Source organism: Pan troglodytes, chromosome 17 (assembly GCF_028858775.2).
Source record: "Pan troglodytes isolate AG18354 chromosome 17, NHGRI_mPanTro3-v2.0_pri, whole genome shotgun sequence".
NCBI classification, from domain to species: Eukaryota; Metazoa; Chordata; class Mammalia; order Primates; family Hominidae; genus Pan; species Pan troglodytes.
Window position 1 is genome coordinate 17,783,039 of NC_072415.2, and position 17,329 is coordinate 17,800,367.

Below are 17,329 nucleotides of genomic sequence, written 5' to 3' on the forward strand. Positions count from 1 at the left end.
TCTGCAAGCCCTGAGGTCTTTCCACTCCACATAATATCCAATTGTGATCATCCCTGAGCTACTACACAATCTGGGATTTTGTTGCTTCATAGTCAAAGGCAATGAGCTGGGGGTCAGAAAGCTTCATCAGGAGACTCTCTAATAATGGTGAGAAGAGCAATAAATAACTACGTTCCTCCTGGGTAAAACTGTGTCACCACCTTGACCTCAAGCCTACCACAGACTGCTCTCGGGGCCTGCTGTTTCCCTCCCTGTATCCTGCTGGAACCTACCCCATCTGTACCAGCTTCTGCAGCAGTTGTTCTGTCTAGCTTTACATAGAGTATGTGAGCTCAGAGGAGAGGTAAAGACTCAAGATAACAACGTGGGAACCTCCTTCACTGTGTTTGCACAGACTATGAAGACTTCCCCTCAGTAAAATAACCAGTTGCTTGAAAAGTAAGTTGTCCTTTCTACTCTGGGCAACTGGCTAAACGACAGAGGAACAGAGAAGGAATTTCTCAGGAGAAAGGAAACTGTGTGATGGAGGATAAAAATCACAGAACAGACCCAGAAGCTGGAAAATACTTAACAGAATAAAGTGACATTCTAATTTCTGTATGACAGCATAGAAAAAGACAAGCTCACTGAAAAATTTCTGGATATACCACATTAAAATATATTCCATATTTATTCAGAATATCATAATCAATGCAAACACAGAACTCTCTTCTCACCTGTAAAAGTTAAGTACAATACTATGGGCTAGATACATAATATTTCAGTCGAGTCTTCAGTATTAGCTTGTAAAAAAAAAATCTACAATTATAGATATCCATCATACAAAATATATATACAAAAGCATAATTGTAGTGTAGAAAGATAAAGTTAACAAAATACAACTTATGTAATTTACTTTACACAAAAATGTATTCTAGTTAATTTTTTCCAAGAGCTTCACCAATTAGTCGAATAGCAATACTCTTGCCTTCATCTGTTTGAATGACAAGCAAAGCTTCAAATTTGCCTGCGGACTTCGGTTTGAACTGCACGGGCATGTTGATGTAATGCTGGGCTCTGGAAAGAGAGAGGCACATGACAGCAGCATGTCATGACAGCACCCGTGACCCTGTCCCAGGCAGCACAGTGCCTGGCTCAGGTGTTGAGGAAAGAGCTCAGTCAAGCCACATTCAGCTTAAATGTATTTATGATTTCTTGGATGCTATTATTTAATGAGAAAATAACACAAAGGAGAGAAAAATGTAAAATTGGATTAAAACAGTATTGCATACATATATATTCCTGGCTATCCAGTAACTATTAATATATAAAAAGGAAAATAAGAGGTCTAAACTATCATACATACAGCTTTGTATTCTGCCTGCAAAAACTATCTACCTAAGAAAGGGTTCGGGAACACCTTAAATGCCCGTTTTACTCAGTCCAGACAGCATATTGCACTGGAAAGATTAAAACAACTTGTCCCAACCCTATCATTAATGGGCTGTGCAGTTTTTGCTCTAAAATTCATATGATCCTTTTTTTTTTGAGACGGAGTTTCACTCTTGTAGCCCAGGCTGGGGTGTAATGGCATGATCTTGACTCACTGCAACTTCTACCTCCCAGATTCAAGCAATTCTCCTGCCTCAGCCTCCTGAGTAGCTGGGATTACAGGCGCCCATCACCGCGCCCAGCTAATTTTTGTATTTTTAGTAGAGGCGGGGTTTCACCTGGCCTAAAGTGATCCACCCGCCTTGGCTTCCCAAAGTGCTAGGATTACAGGCGTGAGCCACCATGCCCGGCCCGAAACTTTCATCAAAAATATTCTAGAAACTTTACTTTCAGATTACAGTATATAGAGGCAGGTAACAAGTGCCCTATGGTTAAAAACAGTATTCTAGGGGGTTTGTTTTTGTCCCTAAAACTATGTCCTAAGAGCTTCAAAATACACCTCAAAATATGCAATTTAACAAGTTATTCACAGTGTGAATGAGGCTACACACACATTACACACAGCCCAGGTGATGTCATCAACCTCTAGGCTTAGGCGTTTTTAAGTGAAAGTTCTGAGCTCACAGGGAAGGTACTTCACCCCTTAGTCTCGTCTCACAGCTGTGTGTTTTAAAGCCTGGCAACCAGAAGTGATGTACGTTTCGGTTTCCAGCATCTGTCCTGAAAATCCCAGCAGTGTCGCTCTTGGGTGCACAAGAGTACACTGGGCATGAGGTTTAGAAAACAGCTTCAGTATTTCAAAGCCCTTTTCCTGGATATAACTGATAACACAAATAGTGTATGTTCTTAAATATATCTATATAGAGCAAAGGTGTGTATGTGTATCTCTATATGTTTTTATTTAAAGTCTGGGTTATTTTCCCCAAATGCATTACATTTGTTTTACCATGTCAAAGATAACGTACTTTTTAAAAAAAATCTAACCTGGCTCATGGCATTAGCTACAATTTTCTCTTTCATGTTGGTGGTCAATACTTGGATAAATATAGTACCATTTGCCTATTTAAGAGGCTTTATAACTTATGAATTACTAAAAATAATAAAATAGCCCCAAAAAAATCTCTGGAAGAACTCATTATTAATAAATTTCACCACAGAATATAGAATTGTTCTATATTAACCTGAAAATTTAAGTATATTGTGATTAAAAATATATCATCTGCTTTAGATTTACAGATACACTGAATAAAATGGAATGCAATTTAGAAAGAACCACAACATTTAATACAGCTATAGAACACTCCCAGCAAGATGGATATATTTTAAAAAGTACTTTGTAATACTATTATTAAGAACTAATTTAATCTCTACACACACACACACACACGGGAAAACGTAGCAGGAAAGTCCTCTGAACCCAGTGGGGAGGTCTAGTTCAGATCCTCTCTCTAGCTAATGATAGATGTAATTGCAAAGGCACGCAGAGCAGAAATGCATCTAGGGAGCAGAGAGGCCATCAGGCTGTGCACACTCAGCCCCCAACTCCCTGCAGGCCCCATCTACATGGAAAGGGCTTAGTGGAACCTACAAATTCTAGCAACCACACTTCCTTCCTTCCTTTCAAAACATTTTTTTTTTTCAGACGGATTCTCGCTCTGTCGCCCAAGCTGGAGTGCACTGGCACGATCTCAGCTCACTGCAACCTCTGTTTCCCTGGTTCAAGCCATTCTCCTGCCTCAACCTCCTGAGTAGCTGGGACTACAGGCATATGCCACCAGGCCCGGCTACTTTGTTTTTTTGAGACGGTGTCTCGCTCTTTTGCCAGGCTGGAGTGCAGTGGCACGATCTCGGCTCACTGCAACCTGTGCCTCCCAAGTTCAAGCGATTCTTCTGCCTCAGCCTCCTGAGTAGCTAGGATTACAGACATGCGCCACCTTGCCCAGCTAATTTTTGTATTTTTAGTAGAGACGGGGTTTCACCATGTTGGCCAGGATGGTCTTGATCTCTTGACCTCGTGATTCACCCGCCTCCGCCTCCCAAAGTGCTGGGATTACAGGCATGAGCCACCACGCCTGGCCTGCTTTTTGCATTTTTAGTAGAGACAGGGTTTCACATGTTGGCCAGGCTGATCTTGAACTCCTGACCTCAGATGACCCTCCCAAAATGTTGGGATCACAGGCATGGGCCACCATGCCCGGCCCAAAACATTTTTTTAAAGGAACAGTTTCCACAGAAAAAAAGCCAGTACACTAGCACATACAAGGTACCACCATTATCAAAGAAACTGAAAAAGGTAATAAAATTTGTTCCCACACATGGGTGAGAAGTCACTGCAGCTCAATGATAACTCTATTCCTTGGCTTGTCACTTTTCTAGGAAGTGTCCTTCTCTCCCAAATGACATGCAGGGTCTGCCAGGATTGTGCACCCTGCACTGTGCAAGGACATGAGGGCACAGTTGAGGTGAAACCTATTAGCTACAACACCTCAGCTGGGGTTAGATGCTCATAAAATAATAGGTTAAGAGAAAGATGCTTTTTGGGACTAAGTAGAAACATAAATTCTTTTAAAAAAGATATAAGAAAGAGATGATCCCTCAGAACCCTCAAAAAAGAACCTTTACAAGAAAACCTGTTAGTAATGTTTCCTTTTCCCTATTACCTTACTTATAATCTATCATACATTCGTGTTCACCCACCTCTGCACTGAGCAAAACCCCTGTACCTTCTTGGGGGAACTCTTCTGCCTCCTTAAGCTAGAATCAGCTTACAGCCTATAAGGAGCAGCCACTTTCCTGTGCTAGTGCTGGAGCTTTCGGAGAGCAGCCCCACCAGGCCTTCCGGTGGCCTTGGAAAAAGTGCATATTTGTAAGTAATCATCTCCTGTACCCTACAGATGACTACAATCCTATTATTACTTTGGAAATGTGTAGTTAATGGTGTCATAGAGCACACAGTGATCTAACAAATGAAAAATGTGATTAACTAAAGGCTGGGAATTGCTTCTCAGGGCTTTAAGAACACAGATTTTGTTCCACTGCCAAGGCAAGCTAACTGTTGCTCTCATCTGGCAATTATGTTTTGTGAACCTTTGTCTAAAGTCACAGTGTCTCGTGTTTGGGACAAATACAATAGCACACAATGCCGTAAGTCCCCATGACTTCAGTTCTGTGGTAAGAACTGTCACTGGGGTTCCTGTGGTATCTGCCTCTACTGTCCTGCTGCTTCTCCAAGGTCAACACAGGTCATTCTCTGTTATAAAGGAGCCAGTGTTTCCACCTTTCTTTGCGTAAAATAAAAAGTTTCCTATAACCCAGAGTTTAGTTCATTTAGTTAAACAGATCACAGAATTAGTGCTTTATACACATGATTTTCTTACTCATACTTTACCAAATTTACAATGAACTGCTGCTATTAAAGCTATTGCTGAAATCGGTACTATTATGCATTTACCCTGTAGTCCTATAGTGATAGTTAATATCGATGAAGACTTTCTGGAAACTCACCATAATCAGAATAACTTAAGTGTCCGCCACTAATAGAGTATAAAATTATTTCATTCAAATTTATCTTCAAAGCATTAAAGTTTTAAAAGATTTAAATATGTTGAGTACAAACTATGTACCTTGCAATACTATTTTAAATGCTAACTTAATTGAACTGTCCAAATTTTGCTTAATTTAAAAATATTTTCTCACGTTTCTAAGTTCCTTCAGATGCCATTAATGTGACACAGGCTGCACAGGAATGCAGGGCTGTAATTTATGACTCTTAATTTCAAGCACTGGAACGGCAAGTCTACAAGTTAACGTCCACAAAAATGTCTACTTTTACATGACCAGCAAGGAACACATTTCATATCTCAAAAGTGGTTTATAGAACACAAGTTGAAGCTAAGCAAAATGTCATCTCATTTATAAAATTTGAGTTTCTCATTAAAAATGTTTTAGGCATCTTTCAAAAATCCCCTTATCTGATTTCCACTCAGTTGGTCTTGTCCCTACACTCCATATCAGAAATAGACTCTGCCATCTGTAGCACTATTGTGATGAAATAGGTTTAGGTTCTTTCTCTGGAAAGAGTCAAATCTGAATTGGCCCACAAATTTTGGCAGAAATGCAATTCTTTAAAAAAAAATCTGTGAAGGCAAATTAAGCAAAGAATATAACATCAAAAAAGAATTTGAAATGACAACATATTCAATAACGAAAGTTGGAAAATGACTGTTTAACTGCAGGAAAGTTTTGACTGCCTCATACCTAGCCATAAAATGGAGAACAGTGACATAAAGCCATAATTTGACACGTTTATTTTAAATAATGATGCTTTATCAAAACTACAGATGAGGATGAGGTATATGTAAATATTGTTTTTTTAAAGTTGGTACTAGACTCTTCAAGATAATTTTTTTAAATGAAACTTTGTTTAGAAGCTTTTAAAAATATTTTATTTATTTATTTATTTATTTTTGAGACAGAATTTCACTCTTGTTGCCCAGGCTGGAGTACAGTGGCGTGATCTCAGCTCACTACAACTGCCTCCCAGGTTCAAGGGATTCTCCTGCCTCAGTCTCCCAAGTAGCTGGGATTACAGGCGCCTGCCACCATGCGTGGCTAATTTTTGTAGTTTTAGTGGAGATGGGGTTTCATAATGTTGGCCAGGCTGGTCCAAACTCCTGACCTCACATGATCCGCCCGCCTCGGCCTCCCAAAGTGCTGGGATTACAGGTGTGAGCCACCACACCCGGCCTAAAAAAAATATTTTTTAAGGTAAGAAGAGCTCCTTGAAATAAAAATCTAAAGTCCCTCCAATTTGTGACAGATGTATGCCAGTTTGAACAGAAGTATTCCATTGATCCACTGCATGTTTAAAAATATACCCTGCAAAAAGCTGGTGAAGATGTGGGATGTGAACCAATCTGAGGAAGCAGAATGAATAATGCAGTTATGATAAAATTTGAGTTTAGATAATAACAGTGTTCAGGATAATTTATTCAGTATCTATTTGTACTCAGTTACTAAAAATAGTTACAACAATTAGAAATTTAAATGATCTTTTTCTGAATAAACTAATTGCCTCTGCAGTTGTGCTACCATGTATTTTAGTAGTTCCAACCTATTATTACACACACTAGAGCATCACTAGTCTCAAATCAATTGGGGCAGCCTACAATAACTGGAGATCCACAGACTACTATGAGAGGAGAACTTGGAGAACAGAAGTTGGAAAACTTGGATTTGGCTGATTTTTAAACTTGGGCCTTTCTCTTCTATGTAGTTGTCATAGGGATTAAATGAAGACACACTGATAATAAAATGAGGTTCTATCAAAATCTGTAGAGTGAGTGTTGATGCATCCTGCCAGCCAAGGTCACCTACAGGGGAGATTTAATGATGATGATGATGATGTTAACACCTGACGCTTGCTATGTCTGGGCATTATTACCACGTCTCTTACATTCCTCACAATTCTATGCTGTCAGTAGCTAGCACTGGCATCTCCATTTTACAAATAAGGAAATTGAGGCCAAAGAGTTTATCAAGTTTATGACAATTTTTAGATGTATTCATTGTTGAATTTTCAGAACTAAAATCTATAGTTTGTGCCTTTAGGTCAGTCTCCTGGGAGGGAAAGGAAGGGTTTAGCCCTCAAGCATATTAAAACATTTTATAGTCCATAGGAGAAGGAAGAGGTGGTGTGAGAGATAAACGAATAAAAAGAAAGAGTAAGGTAGAAGGAACAGTCCTCAATCAAGCCATCTTCCCAGTATCCAGGGCTGTGAGCTTCAACTGTACAGCACCGCTGGTCTTAGTAAGTGCATAAATGGCAGGCCTAGAATGTTTGCAGAGTGGTCCAAATTTTCATAGAATAGAACACGTTTCTGGAATAGTCTCCTAATGCTAAAATGAGAGACTTTACAATAATTAAATGACTTAAAGATTCAAAGATGAAATTAAAATTATTCTTCAGCATTAAGCCCAACAGAACCCTAACTATTAAGTTCTAAATAACAGTGACAACCCAGTTCGAGGTTCAACCTAAATGTGCATCATATAGAAAAGAAAATTAGCAAGAGCGACAAGAAAATGAGGCCCTGATTAAGAACAGTAAGGAGTGTCTAAAGAATGGCAACTGGAAAACACCACAATAAAAGTTTTCCCAATTAACTCGGAAAGGTTTTTGTCCCAGTTAATGAAAATCTAAGTCCTTGACTCTCAGCATACCAGTGCAAATAACATTTCAAAGAGGAACTACTCTAAAAGTCAATCTTAAGATAATTACAGCTCTAAGATTTATGTGGCTGCAAATCCTGGGTGGGAGGAGTCACACCAGCCCAAATGCTGTGCACTGTGGCACCGCTGAGTGCACCACGGACGGTCAGGAGCTGTCCCCCTGCAGGCTCCTTTTCTCTGCTTCTACTTGCGGAGACTCTGCCTAATGCTGTTTGGTGCTGGTGAGGAATATGGAGGACCTGCAGCAGAGGAGACCTCACAAGCCCCAACTCCCAAGAGACGAAAGTCCTACATCGCTGATGAGAACACTGTGATCTGCGATAAACTTACCTCAAAGAGTACTTGGAATGTTTGACATAGAATGGCTCTCTGGGACTCAAAAACTTCAGCTGGAATTTAATAGAAAACACTTTATAAAGTTATGAAAATTAGATCTTTTAGCATATATAAGCATACCAAGCATTTATTTATTACAGATACATTTTGTAAATTTAGGTATTGCCACAAAATTAGGTAGTACAATAAATGCTAATGCAATGAAAACATATTTAAGAAAATTTTAACATGAATTTAATCTAGTTTTAACTAAAGTAAAGGTTGTCCAGAAATATGTGGGTATAATAGTACAGAAGAAAAAGAAAAAGTTAAAAATTAAAATATAAAACAAATTTTTGATTTTCAAGTAAAGGGTTATAAACTTCCAGTGAGTTTATGTTCAAATAAAATATTAAGGAATTTCTGGGGGGATGGGGGCAGGGTCTTGCTCTGTCACCCTGGCTGAAGTGCAGTGGCACAATCATGGCTCACTGCAGCCTCAACCTCCCAGCCTAAAGCGATCCTCTCAGCTCAGCCCCCACAAGTAGCTGGAACTACAGGTACCTGCCACCATGCCCGGTTAATTTTTTTTTTTTTTTGGTAGAGATGGAGTCTCACTATATTGCCCAGGTTGGTCTCAAACTCCTGGGCTCAAACAATCCTCCTGCCTTGGCCTCCCAAAGTCCTGAATTACAGGTGTGAGTCACTGCACCTGGCCTTATATTGCATTTTTAAAAATTACTTCATTATGGCCGGGCGTGGTGGCACACGCCTGTAATCCCAGCACTTTGGGAGGCCGAGGCAGGCAGATCATGAGGTCAGGAAATCAAGACTATCCTGGCTAACACGGTGAAACCCCGTCTCTACTAAAAATACAAAAAATTAGCCAGGCGTGGTGGCGGGCACCTGTAGTCCCAGCTACTCAGGAGGCTGAGGCAGGAGAATGGCATGAACCCGGGAGGTGGAGCTTGCAGTGAGCCGAGATCGCACCACTGCACTTCAGCCTGGGCGACAGCGAGACTCCATCTCCAAAAAAAGAAAAATTACCTCATTCTTACAACTTAAATATAGTCTATAGAATCATCAGGAAAATGTTTGTTATCAGAGTTGAATGCATGTATTTTTCCAAAACCCATAGTAATATTTCCAACTTACTGAGTGTGTAATAAAAGAATTATTTCGCAGATTGACTTTAAGTGTCCGTGATTCCCCCACACTAGTCGGCAGGAACCTGTACACATCCTCTGGGGCATAAACTCCACGAGCAGTCACATCAAGCTGCCTGCTTTGGGAATAGGTGTAAAAGTTAAGAATCTGAAATCCACAGTAACTTAAACTGTTTTTATATATTAAAATTATGTAGTATTGCATTAATTTATGTTTTCCTGGTGATTTATTTTCAAATATAAGTTTTGTAATGACGACTTATCTAATTTATGTGAAGAGGATGACAGCAGGAATCCTCTCATAAAGGGTGCTGGATAGGCCTCACTCTCCTCACAGCCTGGGTCTCTACCTGCCAGAAGCCCAGTTTGTATGAAGGTGGCCCTTTACCTCAGTTCATTTCGCTTGGCCCCGTCACGCTGCAGTACCGACTGTACTTCACTATCACAGGGACACAGGCTGCTCCAAGTGCCTGATGCAGGTGTGGCCTCCAGGCAATGTTTGCTGGTGGTGGCACTGGCTCTTGCCTGGGCTTCCCAAACCCTGCACAGCTGCCTCCCCTTTCTCCGGCCACTCCCGGGTCTCTGCAGGCTCCCCTCCACCCCCAACTCTCTGCACATCTGACCTTCCCCTCACACCTAGCTCGGCACCCCCCAGCAGCCCTGTCTATTCAGTCACTACACAATGGTCCCTCAGGATAGCTCAAACACCTTCAGTCTCCACAAATACAAAAATGAACTTGTGATTTTTGTCCTCAAACCTGATCCTCCACTTGTGTTTGCTGAATGGTATCTGGGAGCCGACCCTCTCACAGCCATCCCCCTTTATCCAGTCCATTGCAGAGGCCCTCCTATCTCCAGTCTGCCTGTTCTCTTCCTATTCCTTGACACTATTTTACTCCTGGACTCCTTTAAAATAGCCCCTCCTCACCTCCTTCTTATCAGTCATACCACAGCCAGGGGATTGTCCTACACACGCATACCTGATCATGTCACTCCCTGGCTTCCCAGCTCTCCAGAAAAGCAACCACCTCCTAGGCCCAGCTCTGGCCTTGCCCCCCACCGCTCCCCTTTCACACTGAACTTCTCCTGGGAACTTCTCCGACCCTCCTCACCTAGGCCGTTTCCACTCATCCTCCTCAACTTAAATGTCCCCTTTCAGGGAACTCCTTCCCAGGTTTCACAGACCAAGCTGCCTCTGTCACTTCTCCCAGTTTCTCATTTGTTTCCCCGCAGCCCGTGTGGGCTCTGGGTTGGCGAGGCTGTGTCTCCAGAAGGGAGCCGTGGAGGCGCGGGGCTCAGAGAGCAAGAGAGAAGCAAGGGATAACAGCCTGGAGGGAGTGTGCCAAGAACATGCATTCATTAGAGGGCTCTAATTTCTTCCAAATGCATTATTGGCTCCCATTAAAAAATAAATGACTAAATTTATATTAAATTCAGCAGATATTTAACATATATTGTCCTTCCAGGCATCCTCCTCAAGAACTTAATTAGACCTAATTACTAGTTAATTAAGGATTATAAGAAATATTTTCATAAGGTAGAATACTAAATAATATTCTCATTAAAGCTATATATGCAGCTGGTATAAGTTTTACATTTTAAAGCTTTTTAAGAATCTACTTTCATATGCTGCTTATGGGAACATAAAATGGTACAACTATTTAGGGAAAACTATTTGGCAGTTTATTTTAAAGTTCAACACATGGTTATCATGTGACCTGGCAATTGTGGGTAAAAGTAGGTATTTTTACTAAAAAGTAACAAAAATGTATGTCATCTTTAGAAATGCACATACAGTAATATTCATAGCACCTTAATTAATAATCATTCCAAATTATAAGACATCCAAAAGTCAACAGGAAAATGAATAAATTGTGATACGTTCATTTAATGGAATACTAAACAATAAAAAGGAATGAACTATAGGTACATTCAATAACATGAATGGATTTTTAAAAATAGTATGTTGAGAAAAAGAAGCCAGACACAAAGAATATATACATACATATGTATATATATGAAGTTCAAGCAAAATGAATCTATGATGACAGAAATCAGAACAGGACAAATCTTGACTGCAAAGGGACACGTAAGAACTTTCCGGGCGAGAGGAATATTCTGTATCTTGGTTGGAGTGCTGGTAACACATGTGAACTCAGGTAAAGTCATCGAGCATTTTACTGACTCTATTCCTCAATAAAGTACTGGCAAAAAACTCATAAGAATCACAAAAACAACATACTCAGGTATGCGAGCAGAAGCCTCTGACACAGCTTGTCTTCGGGGCTTAACTAAATGATCTATTTTAATGAGGGAATCCGTGGAAAGGCATGCGTTTTCAGGCTCATTTTCTGCTTCGATGCTCTATACAGAAAAATCAGGGTAATGGAGAAGAAATGAAAACTAAGAAAATATATGGACATTTACTTATTTGAATTCTATCATTTCCTTTAAAAATTTTTAAAAGGCAATTTAAGATTTTTAAATCCCCTAAATTGCAAGCTCTGTACTCTGTCCTGCCTGGTTCCTCTCTCTCATGTGCCCACGTGCATACATGATGCACACGCACAGAGTTTCTTATATAACTAAGTCAAACATGGGTTTCATGGGCTGTATGAACAATACAGCCAAATCCAGTCCTCAAACATGTCAATTAATAAAGACAAACAAGAAAATTAAGATTATGGGGCTATATTCTGCATTTTCAGGCCAACTTTTCTTATTAATTTCCCTTTCTGTTTTTAAAATACATACAATAATTTACTTAAATTCAGTGTACTACTCACTTGTCCAGAGAGTTGGAATCTCAACGTGTGTTTCATGTGAGGCTCCTTAAGAGGGTGACATTCAACATCCCAAAACTGGGCATAATCCCCCCTACCTCTGGGCAAAAATGTGATGGAGACCTACGAAATACATACAGAAGAGAAATTTAGACACTGATCATTAAACACAGTGGTAGCTAGATCACCAGTTCAAAGATTTGGTATGAAAAAAATTAAAGGAACAAGTGCTTTTGCACTGGCTAGTTTTGCCATTAATTCAAAGAATTTGGACAATTTCATTTCTAGCGGGTTACTATACCAGATCCAAAACACATTTTTGCTTAAGGCTTTATATAACATATTTCTTAAAATGTACAATAAATGCTTTACTGTGGGGGGAAATGTTATCAGAAAGCACTAAAGCTGTGAAGCACAACACCTACACGAGGAAGGTCCAACCACAGACCCACAAGTGTCTTCCCTTGTGTGCTTATGGAACCCTCTGCTGGCCAAGCAGTACCAGGACAAAGGCCTCACAGCGGCCAGGAGCTGTAGAGGACTGACAACAGTGAGGGGGGCGGCGGCTACAGGAGGCAGAACAAGACAAGCGCCAGACGCTCCACAGTGGCAGCTCGCATTATGATTAGCTTCCAAATGTCAGTCACAGCCAGTGACCCTGGGCACATAGCTCAGTGATAAACACCCTGCATGTGTACAACCTGTAAAAAGCTCAATCATGAGAAAACTGTAATGTTTAAAAACAGCATTTTATAACAACTACCAATATTAAGAGCCTTAGCTTTATCAAATAATTTAGTGTTGATAATACTGATCACTTAACAATGAATCAGTTAACAATGAATCAGGTTAACAACAAATCAGTATTCCTGAGTCTGGACTTAAACATTAAAACACATAGGTGGCCTAATTTCTGCCCACGCAGAACCTTAAACATAATAACCCAGCCAGCCTGAGCTCAAGGCTTTTGAGAGCCTGGAGGCAAAAGCAGGACTGGTCAGGGAGAGGAGAGCATCTGACTAGAGAATTACACCACAAGGGGCTTGGACACTAAGAAGATGAAGGAAGGAAAGGGTGAAAAACAAAGGAATGGGTAAAAACCACCACTGGGGACTACGGGACTATGAAATCCTAACTATACCCCTTCAAATACCAAAAACACAACATAACACAGGAGGGGAAAACTAGTATTACTGCATGTTACACCCTAGGCACATACTGGGAACTTTAACATTCAGTATCTCAGCTAATCCCCTGGAAAGCAGGCTCTACTTTCTCTCTATAGATCTGCCTGTCCTAGACATTTCACATAGATAGAATCACACATCTGTGGGCTTCTGTGACTGGCTTCTTTGACTTAGCATAATGTTTTCAAGGTTCACCCATCTGGATATAGCATGTAGCAGTAACTCCATTCCTTTTCACTGCCAAATAATATTTCATTTTACAGATATACCAGATTTTGTTTATCGACCCATCAGACATTTGGGTGATTCCCACTTTTTTGTCTATTGTGAATAACACTGCTGTGAACACTTGTGAACAAGTTTTTGTTTGAAAATCTGCTTCAACTTTTCTAGTGTATATCCAGAAGTAGAACTGCTGGGTCATGCAGTAATTCTATGTTTGGCTTATTGAGAAACTGCCAAATTATTTTCCATAGCGGCTGTACTATTTCACATTCCCTCCAGCAATGCATCAGGGTTCCAATTTCCCCACATCCTCACCAACACTTGTTATTTTCTGTTTTTTTAAAACTCACAGCCATCTTAGTGGGTATTAAGTGATACTTCATTTCTCGTTTTGATTGCATTTTGCTAATGACTAGGAATTCTAAGCACCTTCTCACATGTTTATTGACCACTTGTATGTTTTCTTTGGGAAAATGTCTATTCAAATCCTCTGCTCACTTAAAAAATTGGGCCATTTCTTTTTACTGGGTTGTAAGAGTTCTTTATGTATTCTGGATACAAGTCCTTTGTCAAATATATCATTTGCAAATTTTTGTCCCTATTCTGTGTCTTTCATTGTCTTGATGGTGTTGTTTGAAGCAGAGATCTTTTTGATTTTGATAATTCACCTATTTTCTCTTTTGTGGCTTGTGCTTTACTGGTGTCAAATCTAAGAAACCAATGCTTAACCTAAGGTCATGAAGATTTATTCCTATGTTGTCTTTTAGAGGTTTTATAGCTTTAGGTCTAATGTTTATGGTCTATGGTTGATTTTCAGTGAATCTCTGTATATGGTACTAGGTAAGTGTGATGGTTAACATTAGGTGTCAACTCAGGCCGGGCACGGTGGCTCACGCCTGCAATCCCAGCACTTTGGGAGGCCAAGGCAGGTGGATCACAAGGTCAGGAGATCGAGACCATCCTGGCTAACATGATGAAACCCCCGTCTCTACTAAAAATACAAAAAATTAGCCAGGCGTGGTGGTGGGCGCCTGTAGTCCCAGCTACTCGGGAGGCTGAGACAGGAGAATCACTTGAACCCAGGAGGCAGAGGTTGCAGTGAGACGAGATTGAACCACTGCACTCCAGCCTGGGCAACAGAGTGAGACTCCATCTCAAAACAACAACAAAACCCCACAAATATTAGGTGTCAACTCAATTGGATCAAAGGAGGCCTAGATGGCTGCTAAGTATTGTTTCTGGGTGTGTCTATGAGGGTGTTGCCAGAGGAGACTGACATTTGAGTCTGTGAACTGGGAGAGGAAGGCCCACCCTAATGTGGGTGAGCACATCCAATCAGCTGCCAGCAGGCTAGAAGAGGCAGGTGGAAGAAGGTGGGATAACCTTGCTTGCTGAGTCTCTTGGCTTTCATTTTTATCCCGTGCTGGATGCTTCCTTCCGTTCCTCCTGCCCTTGGAAATCAGACTCCAAGTTCTTCAGCCTTTGCACTCTGGGATTTACATAAGTGTTTGGCCAGGGGCCCTCTGATAGTCAGTTTGGCCACAGACTGAAGGCTGCACTGTTGGCTTCCCTCTTTTGAGGCTTTTAGACTCAGACTCAGCTGCTACTGGCTTCTTTCTTCCCCAGCCTGCAGATGGCCTATCGTGTGACTTTGCCTTGTTAATAATGTGAGTCAATTCTCCCTAATAACCTCCCTTTCATATATACATATATCCTATTAGTTCTGTCCCTCTGGAGAACCCTAATACAGTAAGGGTCTACCCTAATTCTTTTGCATGTGGCTATCCAGTTCTCCCAGGCACTGTTTGTTGAAAAATATTCTTTCCCCATTGAACTGTCTTGGTGCCCTTATTTAAAAAAAAAAAAAAAAATCAATTGATTATAAATATTAGGGTTTATTTTGGGACTCTCAATCCTATTCCATAGTTCTGTGGAACTGTCAATACCACACTGTTTTGTGTAATGTGGCTTTGTAGTAGGCTTTGAAAGCAGGGAGTGTAAATCCTCCAATTTTGTTCTATTTCAAGATCGTTTGATTATTCTAGGTCTCTTGTATATCTATATAAATTTCAGAATCAGCCTTTCAATTTTAAAACAAAACCCAGCTGGATTTATTTCTAAATTAGTTTTTCTGTTTTATTTAACGAAATTTAGATTTTAATTACAACTGTGCACTAAATCTTAGAATGAACAAAGAATAAAGTGGGCTTAGATTTTGGTGCAATTTTTTTGCAGAGCAGGGGACAAAGTTATACAATGGTATAAGGTGTATAAATTCTCAGGACAACCCATAAAGACCATTTTGGAAAACATATTCGAGGGGTTCATGAAAGAGGCATTTTAGAAGTCTTTGATATTTAAGTCATTCTTTTTGCAACACATTTATTTACCTTTAATTCTTTTAAAGTTTTTTTGAATTTTTGACTAATCTCATTCTGCTAGATTCTCACTTGACAAATGCTTTTCGTGTAAAATTGTCTCTTTCCTGCCTTGGTCAATTTTGCCAAAGGTTTGTCTATTATTATTATTTTTTCCAAAAAAGCAGCTTTGGAGATATTAATCTTCTCTCATTTCTTTAATTTTACTATGTTTTGCTTTAGAACTTTTTTTTCTTCTTTCTTTGGATTTATTATTTTCACCATTCTTCAAATGACTGCTTAGCTCATTAATTTCAATTTTTTTTCTTTTTAAAATAGATGTATGACACCTGTATCTTTACCACTATGGAAAATGGGCTTATTGTTGTTCCGTTTTCCTTTTTCAACTTTTATTTTAGATTCAGGGGGTACATGGGCAGGTTTGTTACCTGGGTATACTGCACGATGCTCAGGTTTGAGGTATGAATGATCCCATCACCCAGGTACTGAGCATAGTACCCAATAGTTTTCAGCCCTTTTCCCACTTCCAGTAGTCCCCAGTTTCTATTGCTGTCATCTTTATATCCATGAGTACCCAATATTTAGCTCCAACTTATAAGTGAGAAAATGTGGTATTTGGTTTTCTATTCCCATGTTAATTCATTTAGGATAATCGCCTTCAGCTGTATCCATGTTGCTACAAAGGTCATGATTTGATTCTACGGCTGCACAGTATTCCATGATATACATGTACCAATCCACCATTTCTTTATCCAATCCACTGGTGATCAACGGTGGATTGATCCATGTCTCTGATACTGTGAATAGTGCTGTGATGAATGTGCAAGTGCATGTATCTTTTTAGTAGAACAATCTGCTGTCTTTTGGGTATATATCCAGTAGTGGGACTGCTGGGTTGAATAGTAGCTCGAAGTTCTTTGAGAAATCTCCAAACTGGTCTCCATGGTGGCTGAACTAATTTACATTCACACTAAGTGTATAAGCATTTTTTCTCTGCAGCCTTGCTAGCATCTATTGTTTTTTGACTTTTTGTTTTATTTTTTTGGAGACAGGGTCTCACCCTGTCACACAGGCTGGAGTGCAGTGGCACAATCTCAGCTCACTACAACCTCTGCCTCCTGGGTTCACGTGATCCTTCCACCTCAGCCTCCCAAGTAGGTAGAACTACAGGTGCGTGCCACCATGCCCAGCTAATTTCTGTATTTTTTGTCACCATGCCCAGCTAATTTCTGTATTTTTTGTCATCATGCCCAGCTAATTTCTGTATTTTTTGTAGAGACAGAGTTTTGCCATGTTGCCCAGGCTGCTGACTTTTTAATAACAGCCATTCTGACTGCTGTGAGACGGTATCTCATTGCGGTTTTGATTTGCATTTCTTGATGATTAATGATGTGGAGCATTTTTTCATGTTTGTTGGCTGCTTGTATGTCTTCTTCTGAGAAGTGTCTGTTCATGTCTTTTGCTCATTTTTAATGGGGTGATTTGTTTTGGGCTTGTTCAATTGTTTTAAGTTCCTTATAGATCCTGGGTATTAGACTTTTGTCAGATGAATAGTTTGTGAATGTTTTCTCCTCTTCTGTAGGTTGTCTGTTTACTCTGTTGATAGTTTCCTT

General features: G+C 40.0%; 1 protein-coding gene across 24 annotated transcripts in view; it reads right to left on the minus strand.

Annotated features, from left to right (window-relative positions):
• Window positions 1-634: 634 nt before the first annotated feature.
• The window catches only part of CEP192 (centrosomal protein 192), a 133,506-nt gene continuing 116,811 nt past the window's right edge, over window positions 635-17,329 (minus strand). For 16 of the 24 annotated variants that reach the window (XM_063795898.1, XM_024350963.3, XM_063795896.1 and 13 more), the window contains 5 exons: window positions 11,930-12,049; window positions 11,386-11,507; window positions 9,133-9,262; window positions 7,993-8,051; window positions 635-1,056 (listed from right to left, as the gene is read on the minus strand). In XM_063795898.1, coding sequence (XP_063651968.1) covers window positions 918-1,056; window positions 7,993-8,051; window positions 9,133-9,262; window positions 11,386-11,507; window positions 11,930-12,049 — 570 coding nt within the window. In that variant the 3' untranslated portion in view covers window positions 635-917. Of the gene's footprint in view, window positions 1,202-7,992; window positions 8,052-9,132; window positions 9,263-11,385; window positions 11,508-11,929; window positions 12,050-17,329 lie in introns of those variants that run through there. The other 8 variants (XM_063795899.1, XM_063795894.1, XM_016933248.4 and 5 more) reach the window with 4 other exon arrangements.